The 14,167-nt window shown below is 38.3% G+C and overlaps 1 protein-coding gene across 1 annotated transcript in view; it reads right to left on the bottom strand.

Moving 5' to 3' along the window:
* Positions 1–12,873: 12,873 nt before the first annotated feature.
* kctd3 (potassium channel tetramerization domain containing 3) overlaps positions 12,874–14,167 on the bottom strand; it is an 11,230-nt gene continuing 9,936 nt past the window's right edge. The window contains exon 19 of the mRNA XM_037697518.1: positions 12,874–13,648. Coding sequence (XP_037553446.1) covers positions 13,081–13,648 — 568 coding nt within the window. The 3' untranslated portion in view covers positions 12,874–13,080. The remainder of the gene's footprint in view (positions 13,649–14,167) is intronic.

Genomic DNA, 14,167 nt, shown 5'->3' with positions numbered 1-14,167 from the left:
ATTTCCAAGCTTTTCTTGTGGGTACTGTATACTCGCATATCACATAGACTACACTACTGGATTTAACCACGGACGTGCACGACTGAGAAGGCTATTAACACCAAACAATCCACTGTTGAGCACAACTATATAAACATTCATTCATGTGCAGTTCCAATTGAAACTTTAATGTTTCTCGGTACAGTTTACATGTGTCAGATCTTATGCATCCTTACAGATAAGTGGTCAAATATTGGTTAAATTAATGTGGTAGACAAAGACAAGGATTAAACAACACAAATATTATGTCATATTTAAGTGATTTATGTTACATTATTTAGTTTGAAATATGTGTATATTTTTGGCCATGAGATTGGGGCAAACCACTGGTAGTACCATGGAGGATTTAATCTCATTTAGAGAGGTTGAGTGATGATGTAACACTATTTTTATAAGACAGTACATTGTTTTTAATTTGCTTTTGATTGTGAGACCAGGATATACTCTAAAATAGTACATAAATCGTTATAGTGTAAAAGTTTTATCTATCTCTGTTTTTCTATAGATTCAACTATAGTAATGTGTCCTGATGACAGGCTGTTAGGAGCGAAGTGTCTAAAGTATAAAACATGTGGTTCTGTGCCGAGTTGTCTGGTGTGTGTTGCTGACACAACACTGGTCCATTCCATGAGTTTAGGAGCTTCGTTATGCCTGATTGATTCAAATCTCTGAATGAAGTGGTTTAACAAGCAAACATAAAATCCCTCTGGGAACTGTTACAAAAATGAAAATGAGTGGAACAAACAGGTCCAGTTCAGAGAAAACCTTTGAAAGACTTTCAGAAACCCTGAAGAAACTTTGATCAAGACCACTTCAAACAAAACATGACAAGAAAGTCTGGCTTCTTGGCAACAAAGTAGAAAGAAATACTGATATTTTTGAAGGTTGCTGTAAATCGGAGTTTAATTTCTACCTTCAAAAAAGTCCCAACTTACGTTTTCTCTCTTTCTTTGTTTTTGTAGTTCTGTCCTTTCAGGTGACTTGTGCCACAGACAGCGGCACTGCCAGCACTCCCACCATCAGATACAGCCCAGCCACTGGCCTCGGTTACACTAACTCATACTTTAAACTATTAATTGACTTAAAATAAAAGGAACACACCAAAAACTAACACGGCTTAACTTGTTTATTTCTCATTTTTTTCATGCAGGTCCTCTTGAGCCTGTTGATAATGATAAACAGGGGGTCAGCATGTCAGCCAGCCCCGTTTACTCCGAACTGTGGTTCATCTTGCTGTTTGCCCTGCTGGGTCTATTTCTGCTCGCCATACTGATAGGCTTGCTGCTAAAAAGGTATTTTATTATAAATAGTTTACGTAATTTACTTATTTTAATTGTTATGTGCTGTGTGATAAATACAGCCAACCTAGCATCAATTATACATTAATAACAAAACATATAATCTTAAAAAGCATTTTTTCCCTTTCTTAGAGCCTTGAGAAAGAATCCTTCAGCCAAAGAGCGCCCTCCTCTGGTCATGCTTCAGAAGACCAGAAAATCTGGAGGAGAGATGTGCATGGTGAGAGCAGCAGCAGCTCAGAAAAACAGGAGGGGTTTGAAAGGAAAGACTGAGCAGCAGTTGGGGATAGGACAAGGAAAGAAGCTGAAAAATTAATGAGAGGCAGAATATCTTGTAAATAAGAGAAAGTCATGCATTTGGTCAATAAGAAGTCCTGTGACACTGATGCCCACAGTTTAAACAAAACCCTGGCACTAATTGTTTGATTTGTTTAGTTACAACACTCTAATTCAAACTCTCACAGCAGGTTTGTCTTACGTTTTTGTGTACCCTTGCTACTTCGCGGTTCGTTTATCACGGATTCGCTCTATCGCTGTTTTTAAAAATAAGATTGGACGTGACATACAGTTGATTCATTGATGTATGAGCCGCACGATCGGCATGGAATTTTTATTTAAAATAAATTATTTTCAATTATTTAGCGCCTGCTGCTCCTTTGTGCAACCCAGAGCTGCAGAAAATGCTTCCTCTTGGGCCTCTATGCAGTCATTACTGCTGCAGGATAAACTTCCTGCTGCAGCTCATCAGCTGATCTGCGTGCAGAGCTGAGAAATGGCCGAGAGCGCTTGCAGGTGGCTGAGAGCAGCGGAGGCACAGAGAGGGAAATCATGACTAGGTCTGTCGCAATAAACAAATCAATTAATCGCATGACAAATTAAAATTATCAACCTCATTTTCATTTATCGGCTTCATCATTTCTTTGTGTCTCTCTCTTTCTACTGAAGACACTGAATGACAAAAAGCTGAACTCCGGTGCTCTTCACTGACCCCTCCCTTTCCCTTTTCTCTTTAAAATCTGTTTTAATCCTCCAAAATCACGTTTTTAGATTGTTAAAAACAAACTACTACTTACTACTTGTACTACATTAAGTACAAGTATTTAAGTACAAGTATTTAAGTACAAGTACTACTATTCCTACTCCGCAGTTTTTCACTTATCGCACGGCTTCAGGGTACGGATCCCCTGCGATATATGAGGGACAACTTGTAAGTTGTGATTTAAGCAATAAATCTCAAGCTCAACAATAAAAACCTGTCATAATACCTCTTAATGCTGTAATTGTAATGGCTGTGTTATTTTTAATCCACTGTTATCCACTTGCTTTAGTTTTGTATGTATGATTCTGATCCGACTTACTCCCACGCTGTCCGTTCCTTCCATTCTGTTTCTCTCAGAGGCCCTGTCCTGAGCTGTGCTCTAAACATCTCCACAGCTCTGTGCTCCTCCTTGATCATCCCACAGTAAGATCATCTTCTGTCTTCTTTGCTGTCAAACCCTTAAATGTTTGTTTTGCTGTCCCCCCCTGCAGTTTGACACTCTAGCAGACTGTGTTGAGATCAGCAACGTTATACTTAAAAGCTACACTGTGTACACAGAGGTATGGGATTGTGGATTTTTGTGGGTTGCCCTGCTGCTCATGTCATCTGTGTTTGCATCTGCATGCTTTGTTTGCATGTGTATACCTTACACTTTCCCTTGAAAACTATTTTTGGTTTGTTGTACAACTAAGCTGGACTTCATTTAACTTTAAATAACAAGAATGAAGGAATGGTTCGTAATTATTTCTAACTTCCCCATGCAGCCAAAGGTTAATCTGTGCAGAATCTGATACATCTTTGAAATAGCACGGAGTATAACAAAACTTCATTGTCCTTCTGACAAAATTTGCCTTTATTCTAACGTTGTTCAATGTCGAGAGCCAATGTAATGAGTTTAGTTTAGTGTTTACATGGAACATGGAGTTTTCATGGTAACACTTGGCAGTCATTGAATTTGAATATATTTGTGCAAAATTATTTTAAACATCTGATAATTCTTGATCTAAAATCATTCTTCACAGGGTCTGACAGACACAAAGATTGTTGGCAGCAGCTCCCACTTCAACCCCACGTCTGTCCTGCGGTCTCCCAGTCCCACAGATCTCAATCAGGCCTACTCCCAGCCTTCCCTGCACCGCAGCGTCAGCCAGCTGATTGACAGGAAGTCACTAATGATGGAGGAAGGATGCTGGGACAACCCAATGGGACATGATTCTGGACTGGTATGGATGAGCCCATGTTATTTGTTAAACAGTTATGGTCAGTGGTTACTCTTATAGTTCCTCAGAAACATCAGAGCATTGATTTGTTTGGGGTTTAACTGTAAAAGCTGATGTTCTTTTGGGAGGAATTGTTTTTTATAGGTGCCTGATCAACGGAGGAAGTGAAGCACCTGCATCTCCATTATTAAATGTGACATTCCTAATGTTTAGCTTATCAACTATTCGATTTTCCAGCGATCAGACAAATGCAGACATCCTTTTTTATTATGATTTTTCTTTTAACGAGCTAAAAAGAAAATTATTAAAAACATTCATAAATTCTACATCCACTCTCCGTTCCCTTTGAGTTGGTTCAGTCTAACTCTGTGTTACAAAGTCTTTTATTCAGAAGGATAACAAAATTTGTCCACAGGTTCATAGGAATTGTAATGTGAGTTTGTTTATGTTCTTGGACACAGTCAGCCAGGTAATATGCAGGTGTGTGAGTTATTCTCACCTAGGATAAAATTGAGTTAAACTTTGCTAAAAATAAAGGTTTTGTAGATATCGAAATCAAGCTTTAGACATGAAACAAACATCTAAAACTAGATTTAGACACCTGTGTTATAAGATTCACAAAGTAATGATCACAATTCAGTTTTAAGTACTTCACATGTTCAACAGATGGAGACAGTCATGTTATGAATTAGACATTATTCTACTGAATCATGCACAGTATGTCTGCTGCGTGGTCTTAATTGCCGTCTCTAGTTGGATTAGTATCTTCTTGTTTTTGCTCAGTCTGATACACCCATATTAAAACATAACCAGCTGCCCATGAGTAAAGGTATACAATATCTTTCTTTAGTTTACTTTAATTTTGTTGTATTTGTTCATTTTATCTGCTGACAGAATTCAACTTGGAGTATATACTGTATATAAAGACTGGGAGGGTTTACTGGGTTAGAATGCAAAGCTGTAAGGGAAATATCTTAAAGTGCAAAAGCTCTGACAACCACTTAGTGCTGCCTCTAAAGCATTTAAAAAAATTAAAAAACCATCAGCTTCCCACATGAAATACTAAGTGGTTCGGTTGTTAAAACTGTCACCTCACTGGATGAAGGCTCTTTGTTAAAATCTCATCTAAGGCTCCACTCTGTGTTGTTTTCCTCTCCCTGTGTGGCTTTTCTTAAAGTACTTTGACTTTCTCACACAATAAAAAAAAGCTGTTTATTTAACTGATTATCCTAAAGGATCATTAACGGTAATTATTCTGGTGTTTTGTTTTAGTCGTCTTATGGACTAACAGTCTAGTGTTGTGAACTTCACCCCTTTGCCACTTTGGACACCTGGGACAGACTTCAGCCTCTTGTGATCTTAAATGGGAGGACTGTGGTTCGGCGTGTGGCGATAAACAATAAATCAGTTAATCGCATGATAAATGAAAATTATCTACCTCATTTCTTCATGTCTCTCTCTTTCTACTGAAGACACAGGATGACAAAAAGCTCGACTCCGGTGCTCTTCACTGACCCCTCCCTTTCTCTTTTCTCTTTAAAAACCATTTTAACAGTCCAAAATTGTGCTTTTGGATCGTAAAAAGCAGCTAAGCTGAGAAGCTAAGCTAACAGGCCAACCTCGAGAAAAAAATCTCCGTCTTGTCAACGTTCCAAAATTCACAGTTGAAACCAGTGCCTTCGTGTAAAAAGTTTTTCTCTGCAAAAAGAAGCTAAGAACTTCTTGACCATGTGAGCAGCTGGTTTTGGTTGTCAGCAGCAAACTGGTTGATCCACTCTGAGAAGGTGCTATTTAAGAGACTGAGCTGAAAACAGCACCTCAGACTGAGGAAGTCTTTCGGATGAGAGATGAAACGTTTCAACATTTTTTTGCTTTGTTTTTTTTTTTGTTTGTTTGTTTGTTTTTTTGAATGTCCAGAGGACCAGATTGAACTTTTTTTTGGAAGCTAAGAACTTGTTTACTGATTTTTTATTAAAAGCTTTGTGTGGAAAATCTATACTAAAAAGCTCACACTGAGTGTCCACCATTTTGAAAACCAGAGAGACAGCCCATGTCACATCAAGGGGCTTCCCTCCCATTTTTCTTAAAGAGACACGCTGCTCGCTCCCTCACTATACAGCCTTCGGTTCAAACAGTCTTATACTGCCATCTCGTGGTCGAACAAGGTACTACATGCAAAAAAAATTCACAAACATTTCTTCTTAAATTTGACAATAATTACTCATTATTGACCAATTTCAAACAATATTATGGTTTATTGCAGTAATTTCTGAGACAGTTAATCGCCCAGCAAATTTTTTTATCGTGACAGGGCAAACTGTGGTTTAGAAAATGGGTGCAAGAGCAAAAGATATAGGCACCTAATTTTTCCCGCAAGTCATTTTGGTGTCATTAGCGAGATACTCCACTCGTGATTTGGTCATTCTTTTGAAATTTGTTATAATAATATAATTGATCTTTAAGGTGCAGATGTTGACCCTACTGGGTTTTTGGTATCACTTTCCTGATCCAATTTCGCTTTCAAATATAGTCCGTTTTTGAAACACTCCAATCCAAATGTTGAAGTTGAGACTTTAGACAGATTACATGTCAGTGCCTGACTTGTCTGTTTTTTGTCTGCAATCACTGAGAAGTGGAATTGGAAATAACCTGCTTCAGTCCATGTTGTGAGCATAACTTGTAAAGTTGGTGAGATGCCAACTTCCATTTTGGTGTAAATGGACTGCACTTGTATAGCACTTTTCTATGTTATCAAGATGCTCAACACTTTACAACCCAACCTTTGCCCTCATTTACCCATTCATACAGCGCTCTACTAGAGCTTGAGAAAGAATAATTAGTGCTTTGGATCACATTCATACACTGATGGGACACACATCTGAGGCAATGAGGAGTTCAGTGTCTTGCCCAGGGACACTTCGGCATGTGACTGCTGGTGAAATCGAACCCCCAACTCTCCCATTGGAGGACAACTCCTCTAACCACTCAGCCACAGCTACCCCTTAATGTAGGACTGCATCCAGGCTCAAGATAGGTCCCTATTGAAAATGGGGTTGCTACTTCAAAATCCAAGATGGCCACCACCACCACCACAATATATACAGTATGTTAGTTGGCCACTTCAAACATTTTAGGAAACTATGCCTTCTAGTTTTTACATTGCTTAAAAGTATAGTTTCCTTAAGTGATTGGGTCAAAAATGAGCACTTCCATTTTGGTGTGTGGCTGAATATTAATTTAAGGTAGGTAAGGCCACTCCCTGACTTTGTTGTTGCATCTGGTGGTGAATAAAGTTGTTCCCTCTGTTCGCCAGGATCTAACTTTGTGCTGCCTTAAACAAGCAGAAAATATACAGTAGTCCCTCGTTACTTTGCTGTTTGTTTTTCGCGGATTCACTGTATTGCGGTTTTTCAAAATAAGATTGGACATGACACATTTGGCTGTTTTATGGATGAACCATGGATTGTTTATTTAAAATTGATTATGCACCATGTGTAAAGATAACAAGTGCAAGGGAAAGCTCCCTCCTGCAGCTGATCAGCTGATTTCCTTCTCTGCCACACATTTCTCCTGCATCGGCTTTGTGAAGGGTTAACCCTTTGCTGTCCAGATGCACTGGTCGACTTTTGTCTTCCAACTTAAAGTTCAAATTATGTCACTTGGTAAAATCGTCATAATCACAAAATACAAAAGTGTTAAAAGTTGTTTTTATTATTTTAGAACTTCTATGTTCAATTGTTTCAGTGTAATTGATCAAGAAGTACATTTCTGCTTCGTGTTGCTGCTGCTGAAGGGTTAACCCTTTGATGTCCTCCTGCGCTTCTCTTCTCTACAGTTTAAATTTAAATACTGTAACATTTTAAATAAACAGTCCATGCTGCATGGACTGTTTATTTAAAATGTTACAGTATTTAAATTTTAATTGTTTATTTAAGGAGGGAGATTGGGAGTAACAGGTGATGAGTGGGTGTGATTACAGCTTGGCACATGTCATGGCAAAGTTTATTGTACTTGAACTGAACTTGATCTAGGAATACTGTATCCCTACTTCGCAGTTTTTCCACTTATCACGGGTGGGCGTGGTCCCAAACACCCGCGATAAACGAGGGACCACTCTATACTTTAGAACCTACCTCTGTTCTTATGCATAGTGTAACTCTTACGCACTTGAATATCTTGCACTAAATTCATTAAGGTGTACTTACCTGTTAAATTCCAATCCAGAAAAACATTAATATAGAAAACTACAAACATTCACTATTCAAATCCCTCAGCAACAGGGGACCTTGGCGTACCACTTGATATATATTGTCTCTGATTTAGACAGAAAATGCCATTAACGTGTTTGTTCACCAGTACAATATATATATATATATATATATATATATATATATATATATATATATAAAATATATACTTTAGTCAGACTGTTAATTTGTGTTGAATTTCAGTCAAATGTATGCAGTGAAAAAGCCTTTTTTCTCATGTCATGCTTAGTGTTTGTCAATGGAAAAACATTTGTGTTTTTCAGTACGTGGAGGAAGATGAGTTTGTGGACGCCATCAAGGCCTTAAGTTCTATGAAGACAGAGCACGCCCTGTTCACTGACACTCAACTTTAGGACAAGATTTCTCCACCTGTCAGGTACCACAGTCACCATGCAGAGCAGGTTTCTGAGAACAGTAAAACACAGACACTGCTTGGTGTCGTCTTATTGTAGTCCACATGTGTTTCTTGGTAGAGCCCAACAGTCTTGACTTCAGTAGATGCAGGGGTTAATGTTGATATGATGGTTCATATGGATACAGTCAGCTGTTATTGTGATGTATGTGACATAAGAACCTGCAGGATATTTACACCATTGCTTATCTGGTAATTATACTTTGTGCTTCCTCAAACCGATCAATTATAAATGAATGTTTGTGGGTATTTGTGTTGAATTGTGTTGAAGGATTCACTGTCTCTGCTTGCCAACTGTTTTTTAATGTACAGTAGTAATTTAAAATAGTAAAAGTAGATAGACTGTAGCAGGTGTAATTTTATGGATCTCAAACCCAGTTTCATCAATCCAAACCTGTAATGTCTCACTTCCTCTTCTCTTAATAACTGTGCCTAGAAAGCTTATTTGTTAATAGCAGGACTGGAGCTCTAATTGTAAATGACACATGGCCTTCATGATAGTGTTACTGAATATGTTGCCAACTTTTTGATTTTATACAGGACTGAGAATTATAAATTATTATTATATAATGTGTTGTGATTATTATATGTGCTGTAACTTTAAAGTCCAGTGTGAGATTTTGTTTCACGTCAATGTGGATTAACAGTTGACTGCAATTTTTTTAAATACCAGTAGTTGATGGTGACATCTTTCTTGTATAGTTTGTAGTAAAGTGTATTGTTGTTTTTCTGTTTACAGTGACTTTTATTCTCCTCTGATCCAATTAGAAACAACTTTCTTTTAGCAGAAAACAGGACTGATCCTATTTAGATCCCACAAATTGGGTTTAGAAACAGTATTTATTAGAGATGTTGGTATTTTGTGTAATATTGGTGGCTTGTAAAATATACTTTGTTTATTGTTGTCTGCTGTTTTGACTTTTTTTTACACAGACAATATTATTTATGATGTATTAAAACATTTTTATGTATAGATAAAGGTTTGTGTACTTATGTGGTATTATTTAAGTCTTAAGCATTATTTTCTTATATTTTTTACAAGCACAAACATAAATTTATCAACACAAAGTGTTACCCACCAGACTGTAATTCCCTTTCTGTTTATTTCTGACTTTTTTTAAAAGATAAAATAAATGATGAGTAAGTAATTTAAAAAGAACAAGAGACACATTCCAGCTGTTTAAAAGTTTACTCCATTATGAACTGAAATATGAAGATTTCAGTGCAACAGTCAGAATGTAAGCACAAATGTACCACGATAATGTTCAAGCAAACACTTAAAAAAGGGTTACAGTGACAAAAAGATAAAAAAATAATAATTTAACTAGACATACATGATATATTTGCTTCATGATGGTAATATTGTGCCACGATATGTTCATCCAAACACATCCAAATACACCGAAGATTATTTAGAAGTTTGCACAAACATTAAATCGTCTGCATATTTAGGTGTCTAGAGGAGTGAGGAGCATGCATGTGATTAGAACAGCACTGTTTACACACAGCAGTAATACAGTTATACTCCACTGATGGTTACAACAGACGGAAAAGATTCATCACAGTGAATCCTGTTTCTCTAGATGAAATTTTACTTCAGGAATTCTAGTTTCTGGTGAGTTTTTTCATCGCAGATGTGCCAGCAGCTGCACAGTGGCTTAGTTACCCCACATATACACACACACACAGTGCCAGTATCTCCATCAAAACTATGCAGCCGTAATTTAGTTTTGCTCCTGCGTCCCTTAAGGGGACATCGAGGCAAGTTTGAAATTAGCAAAGTGGCAGTAACAAGCGTGCCCTCGCTCAAGGACGCCAATCTGACAAGGGCACTTCGAAAGCATTCTCAGCCACATTCACAGCTATTGTCAGCCACAGAGGGAGGGTGAGGCTGTGAAAAGAAAGAGTGTGGAGTGATTGTAAAGGACAGTATGGCCCAGAGCTACACACACACACACACAGAAAGGGTTTTATTAAACTCATAAATCACAATGACGACAGACGGCGTCTCAAAGAGGAGACCGTCTGAGCGGGAAGGTTAGTGAAATCAAAATGCAGGGTAACAAAACGCACATCTGTAATGTTCAAAAAGACAGTTCTGCACTTTAGCGAAATATCCACACGCACACACAAAAAAAAAAAAAAGCCTATGCTCTGAAAAGTCAGCTGTGACTCATCCCTTTTCTTTCTGGGTCCAAATTTTTAAAAGATCGGAATTAATACAAAAAAAAAAAAAAAAGATTTGAATTAATCTTAGTGACATTTCTGTCAGCTGTTTTAAAATGTTAGCATCTAAAATCATAAAATACACGAGCTTTTGTTTTTACAACATGTTTTTCCAGACAATGCATTAAGACATGAACATAAAATACACATATTTTCAAAATTGTGCAATGTGTAAACAGCAGGTTAAAATAAAAAAAGATGTACAGCTCAGTGACAGGTTGTAAAGAACCCAGTGATTTAATCAACTTTTATAGTTTATCAATTCTTAATGTACCTGTAAATAATATTTCAACACAAAGTAAACAGGCGACATGCTAGGAAGCCTAAATAAACGGATTCATTTTACTTCATGAGCTTCTGCATTAAAATGTATTCACAGCCAAAGTTAAGTGTTTACAGATCAAACAGGCTGCAGACAAAGTATATGCTAAAATACACAATAAACATATTTTTATCTAAAATAAACACTGAATGTCATTGTTGTCTTAAAAGTGCAAAAGCAAATGCATTTAGGTCCAATTTAATGATTACATTATTATAGTCTTAATAAACACACAAATGCACCCATATTAGGATTTTGTCTTACGCCTACTGCCTGAACTGTTAGTATACTACAATTTGTACAAGCAGTGATCAATAAATATATATTTGTTTATAGAAAGATGCTACACACAGACTATAACTTCCTATAGTTCAGGATATTAGGCGTAGTTGAGAAAAAATATATCAAATTAGTCATTTTAAGTGTGAAAAGCTGCATCACATCCAGATGTTTGCATTTCTTTCATAGTGCACTCTGCTCTTTTTACATTGTGACATGTGGAAAGGAAAGTTTCGCTGGTTTATAATCTCAAACTGCTGTAAATCTATAATGAAACATCCTGATGCATGATCAATACTCCAGGTGGAACAATCTAACAACGTTAAGTCAGGTCCTCTGGACGGATTCAAACATTAAAATAAAAATTTAAAAACTTGTTGAAACATTTCATCTTTTGTCCAAAAGACGTCGTCACTGATAATGAAACAGTTCCAACTAACGTCCAAGTGGACAGGTCCATTATGTGGCCACACAGTGATCCCCATCTTCACAATCTTTTGGTCACAACACTTTTCAATCAAAACACAACAACTAAATAAGGCACTGCAACAGCCACCCAACAACTTTCAATACACAGTAAAATCTGTTTTAAGGGGGATAAAGTGAAGTAGTGTTTATGTACATTCCCTATTAGGTGAAAAGTGACTGAAAAATTAAAGTAAAACTGTAAATATTTAGTGTGATCTTGCACAGGCACCGCTGGGAGTAAGGAGCTAAATCTAAACAGTTATCAGTTAATTTAAAATACTATCAAAAATATGAGGCCTAACAATCATAGCAAAGAAAAACGTATTGAAAATATAAACATTTGCAATCACCATTTGTGTAAATGTGATTTTTAAGCATCATGCCACAAATTATCTGCTCACAAATATACTGCATATTTAAAAAGTGTTATTAACGCCTTGAACTGCTGCGCTGGAACACACTACAGTAATGGATTTTGGCACCTCTATGGAGGAGTAAAGATGCTTTAAAGTGTATTTAGCATGAGAGAACATTATTGACAATCCAACAAACATCTCTGACTCATGAAGTGTTGTAGCAGGACGATAACCATTCCATCACAAACTGTCACGGGGAAATCAGGGTCCAAGTTGTACATCCTAACGCCACAACTGCATAGCATCAATCAAATATAGTGTTAACCAACTAACTCAGTCACATTGCAATCCCGACCTGCAAACGTTAATTAACAGCTGGCTGTCAGTCATTTCTTCAACCATACAGAAAACACTCGTTCTTCTAGTTCTAGTGAAGTCTTCTGGGATTCGAGTAGCTGCCGACATTCTAAGGTAAACTTGTTTAAGTTAACATGAGTTTCTGCTGCACAACAAATAATCACGAGCGCTGTTTTTTAAGGAACTGATGTGGAGATAAGACCAAAAGGATCTATCAGATTATCACCTGGGTGGTGAGCCCGGTAGTTTAAGATCTTGAAATTTTCTATGTAACTTGTGTTTGAATGCAAGTTTCTTTCTAAATTTAAGCAATAGGAGTTGTGTAATTTATATAAAGGTTGTAAAGCAACAAGGTGTATCTTTGTTGATTCCAGTTATCAAACAAGATAAGTCTTGATTTCTTCATCCCCCTGCTTGTTCCCTGTGGATGCTGAATGAGCAACAACAACAACGGGAGGAGAAAACGACAGCAGCAGTTTGCCAGAATGTTAAAAGTGCAAATGGAAAATGTAGACCATGAAGCTCCAGTTACACCCCAGCAGATCAGATCAAACCTTTGGAGATGCTAAAAAAAATAAACTCATGCTCAAACTGAGATGTCATTCTGATAGTGCTAGGATCTTGTAGCTGCTTCATGATGGATTCAAAGCAAACGTATATCCTGACGCACGCATGAATGGTGGTAGAGTTGGTGTCCGTGCAGCTGATTTTGTCTTCCTTTATTTGCTCCTGCATGCACCAACATGATGTCTCTACAAGATCAAGCCACCGACTGGAATCAAAACAAGAGTTGCTCTCACAGGCTGCTGTCCTGACTGGAAGGCTCAGGTGCCAATTTCCTGCTTCGTGGTGAGGTGGAGGCAGCCAGTTTGGTTGGGGAGGGAGAGGCATTTGCAGATGAGTCACTGCCCCCACCTTCAGATCCAGAGGGGAGGGATGAGAGATGTGGAACGGGCGGAGCCCTCTTTCTCCCCAGAAACCCCCCTTCTAGTACTCCCCTCTTCCTTACACCTCCTTCAGCCTTTGCTCCGTCTCCTCCTGATGCAACACTGTCTCCTTCCTCTGACTGAGAATGCACCTTTCGCCTGACGTCCCCCCCTGGGTTAGGGCTGCCTGGAGGCTGCAGTGACAGTTCTTGACTCACTTCTACTTTTGTCGCTGGGACACTTCCAGCAGAAACGTTAGAGCTCACACTTGTGGAGCGGGGAGCCCAGAGCTCCAAAACAGAGCTTCTCCTCTCCCCGTCCTCAGGCCCAAAGTCACAAAGTGAACGGCGGACATCAGGAGTCTGGAGGGAGCCGTGGTTGGATGTCTGACCTGTGTTGTCCAGGGCGCCCCGGCTCAGGCTGAAGTTCTGGAAATCTCTATGGAAATATATACTGGAGTCAGACACAGACATTTTCTGAACGCAGGTATCTGCTTTTAAAATATGAAAAGCACCATCCATCTTCCTGCTGTGTCCACAACTGACTAGCTCTTTACTGACAAGAACACCAAATATCAGTAAAAGTGTCAGTAGATTATGAGAAGACACGCAGTTTTACTATTTACCATTTTGTCTTCACAGTAGAGCTGTCATTTCTAACCTGGGCCCGAAGCCCGAAGCCCGGCCCGAGTGTGCTGGATGGGCGGGCCAGGTCGGTGTCAGGCTTTTGATTGCGGCAGCGGATCAGCCACGATACAATTATATGGCAACATGGCTTGCCAAAAAATCCAAATGTATGGCAACATGACTTGCCATAAAATCCAATTATATGGCAACATGACTTGCAATAAAATCCAATTATATGGCAACATGTCTTGCCATAAAATCCAATTATATGGCAACATGGCTTGCTATACATACATTGCTATATATGTCGGGGGGGGGGGGGGGGGGGGGG

The sequence above is a fragment of the Nematolebias whitei genome, chromosome 2, assembly GCF_014905685.2.
Source record: "Nematolebias whitei isolate Nwh7 chromosome 2, NemWhi1, whole genome shotgun sequence".
NCBI lineage: Eukaryota > Metazoa > Chordata > Actinopteri > Cyprinodontiformes > Rivulidae > Nematolebias > Nematolebias whitei.
This window is presented reverse-complemented; position numbering and strand designations above follow the sequence as displayed.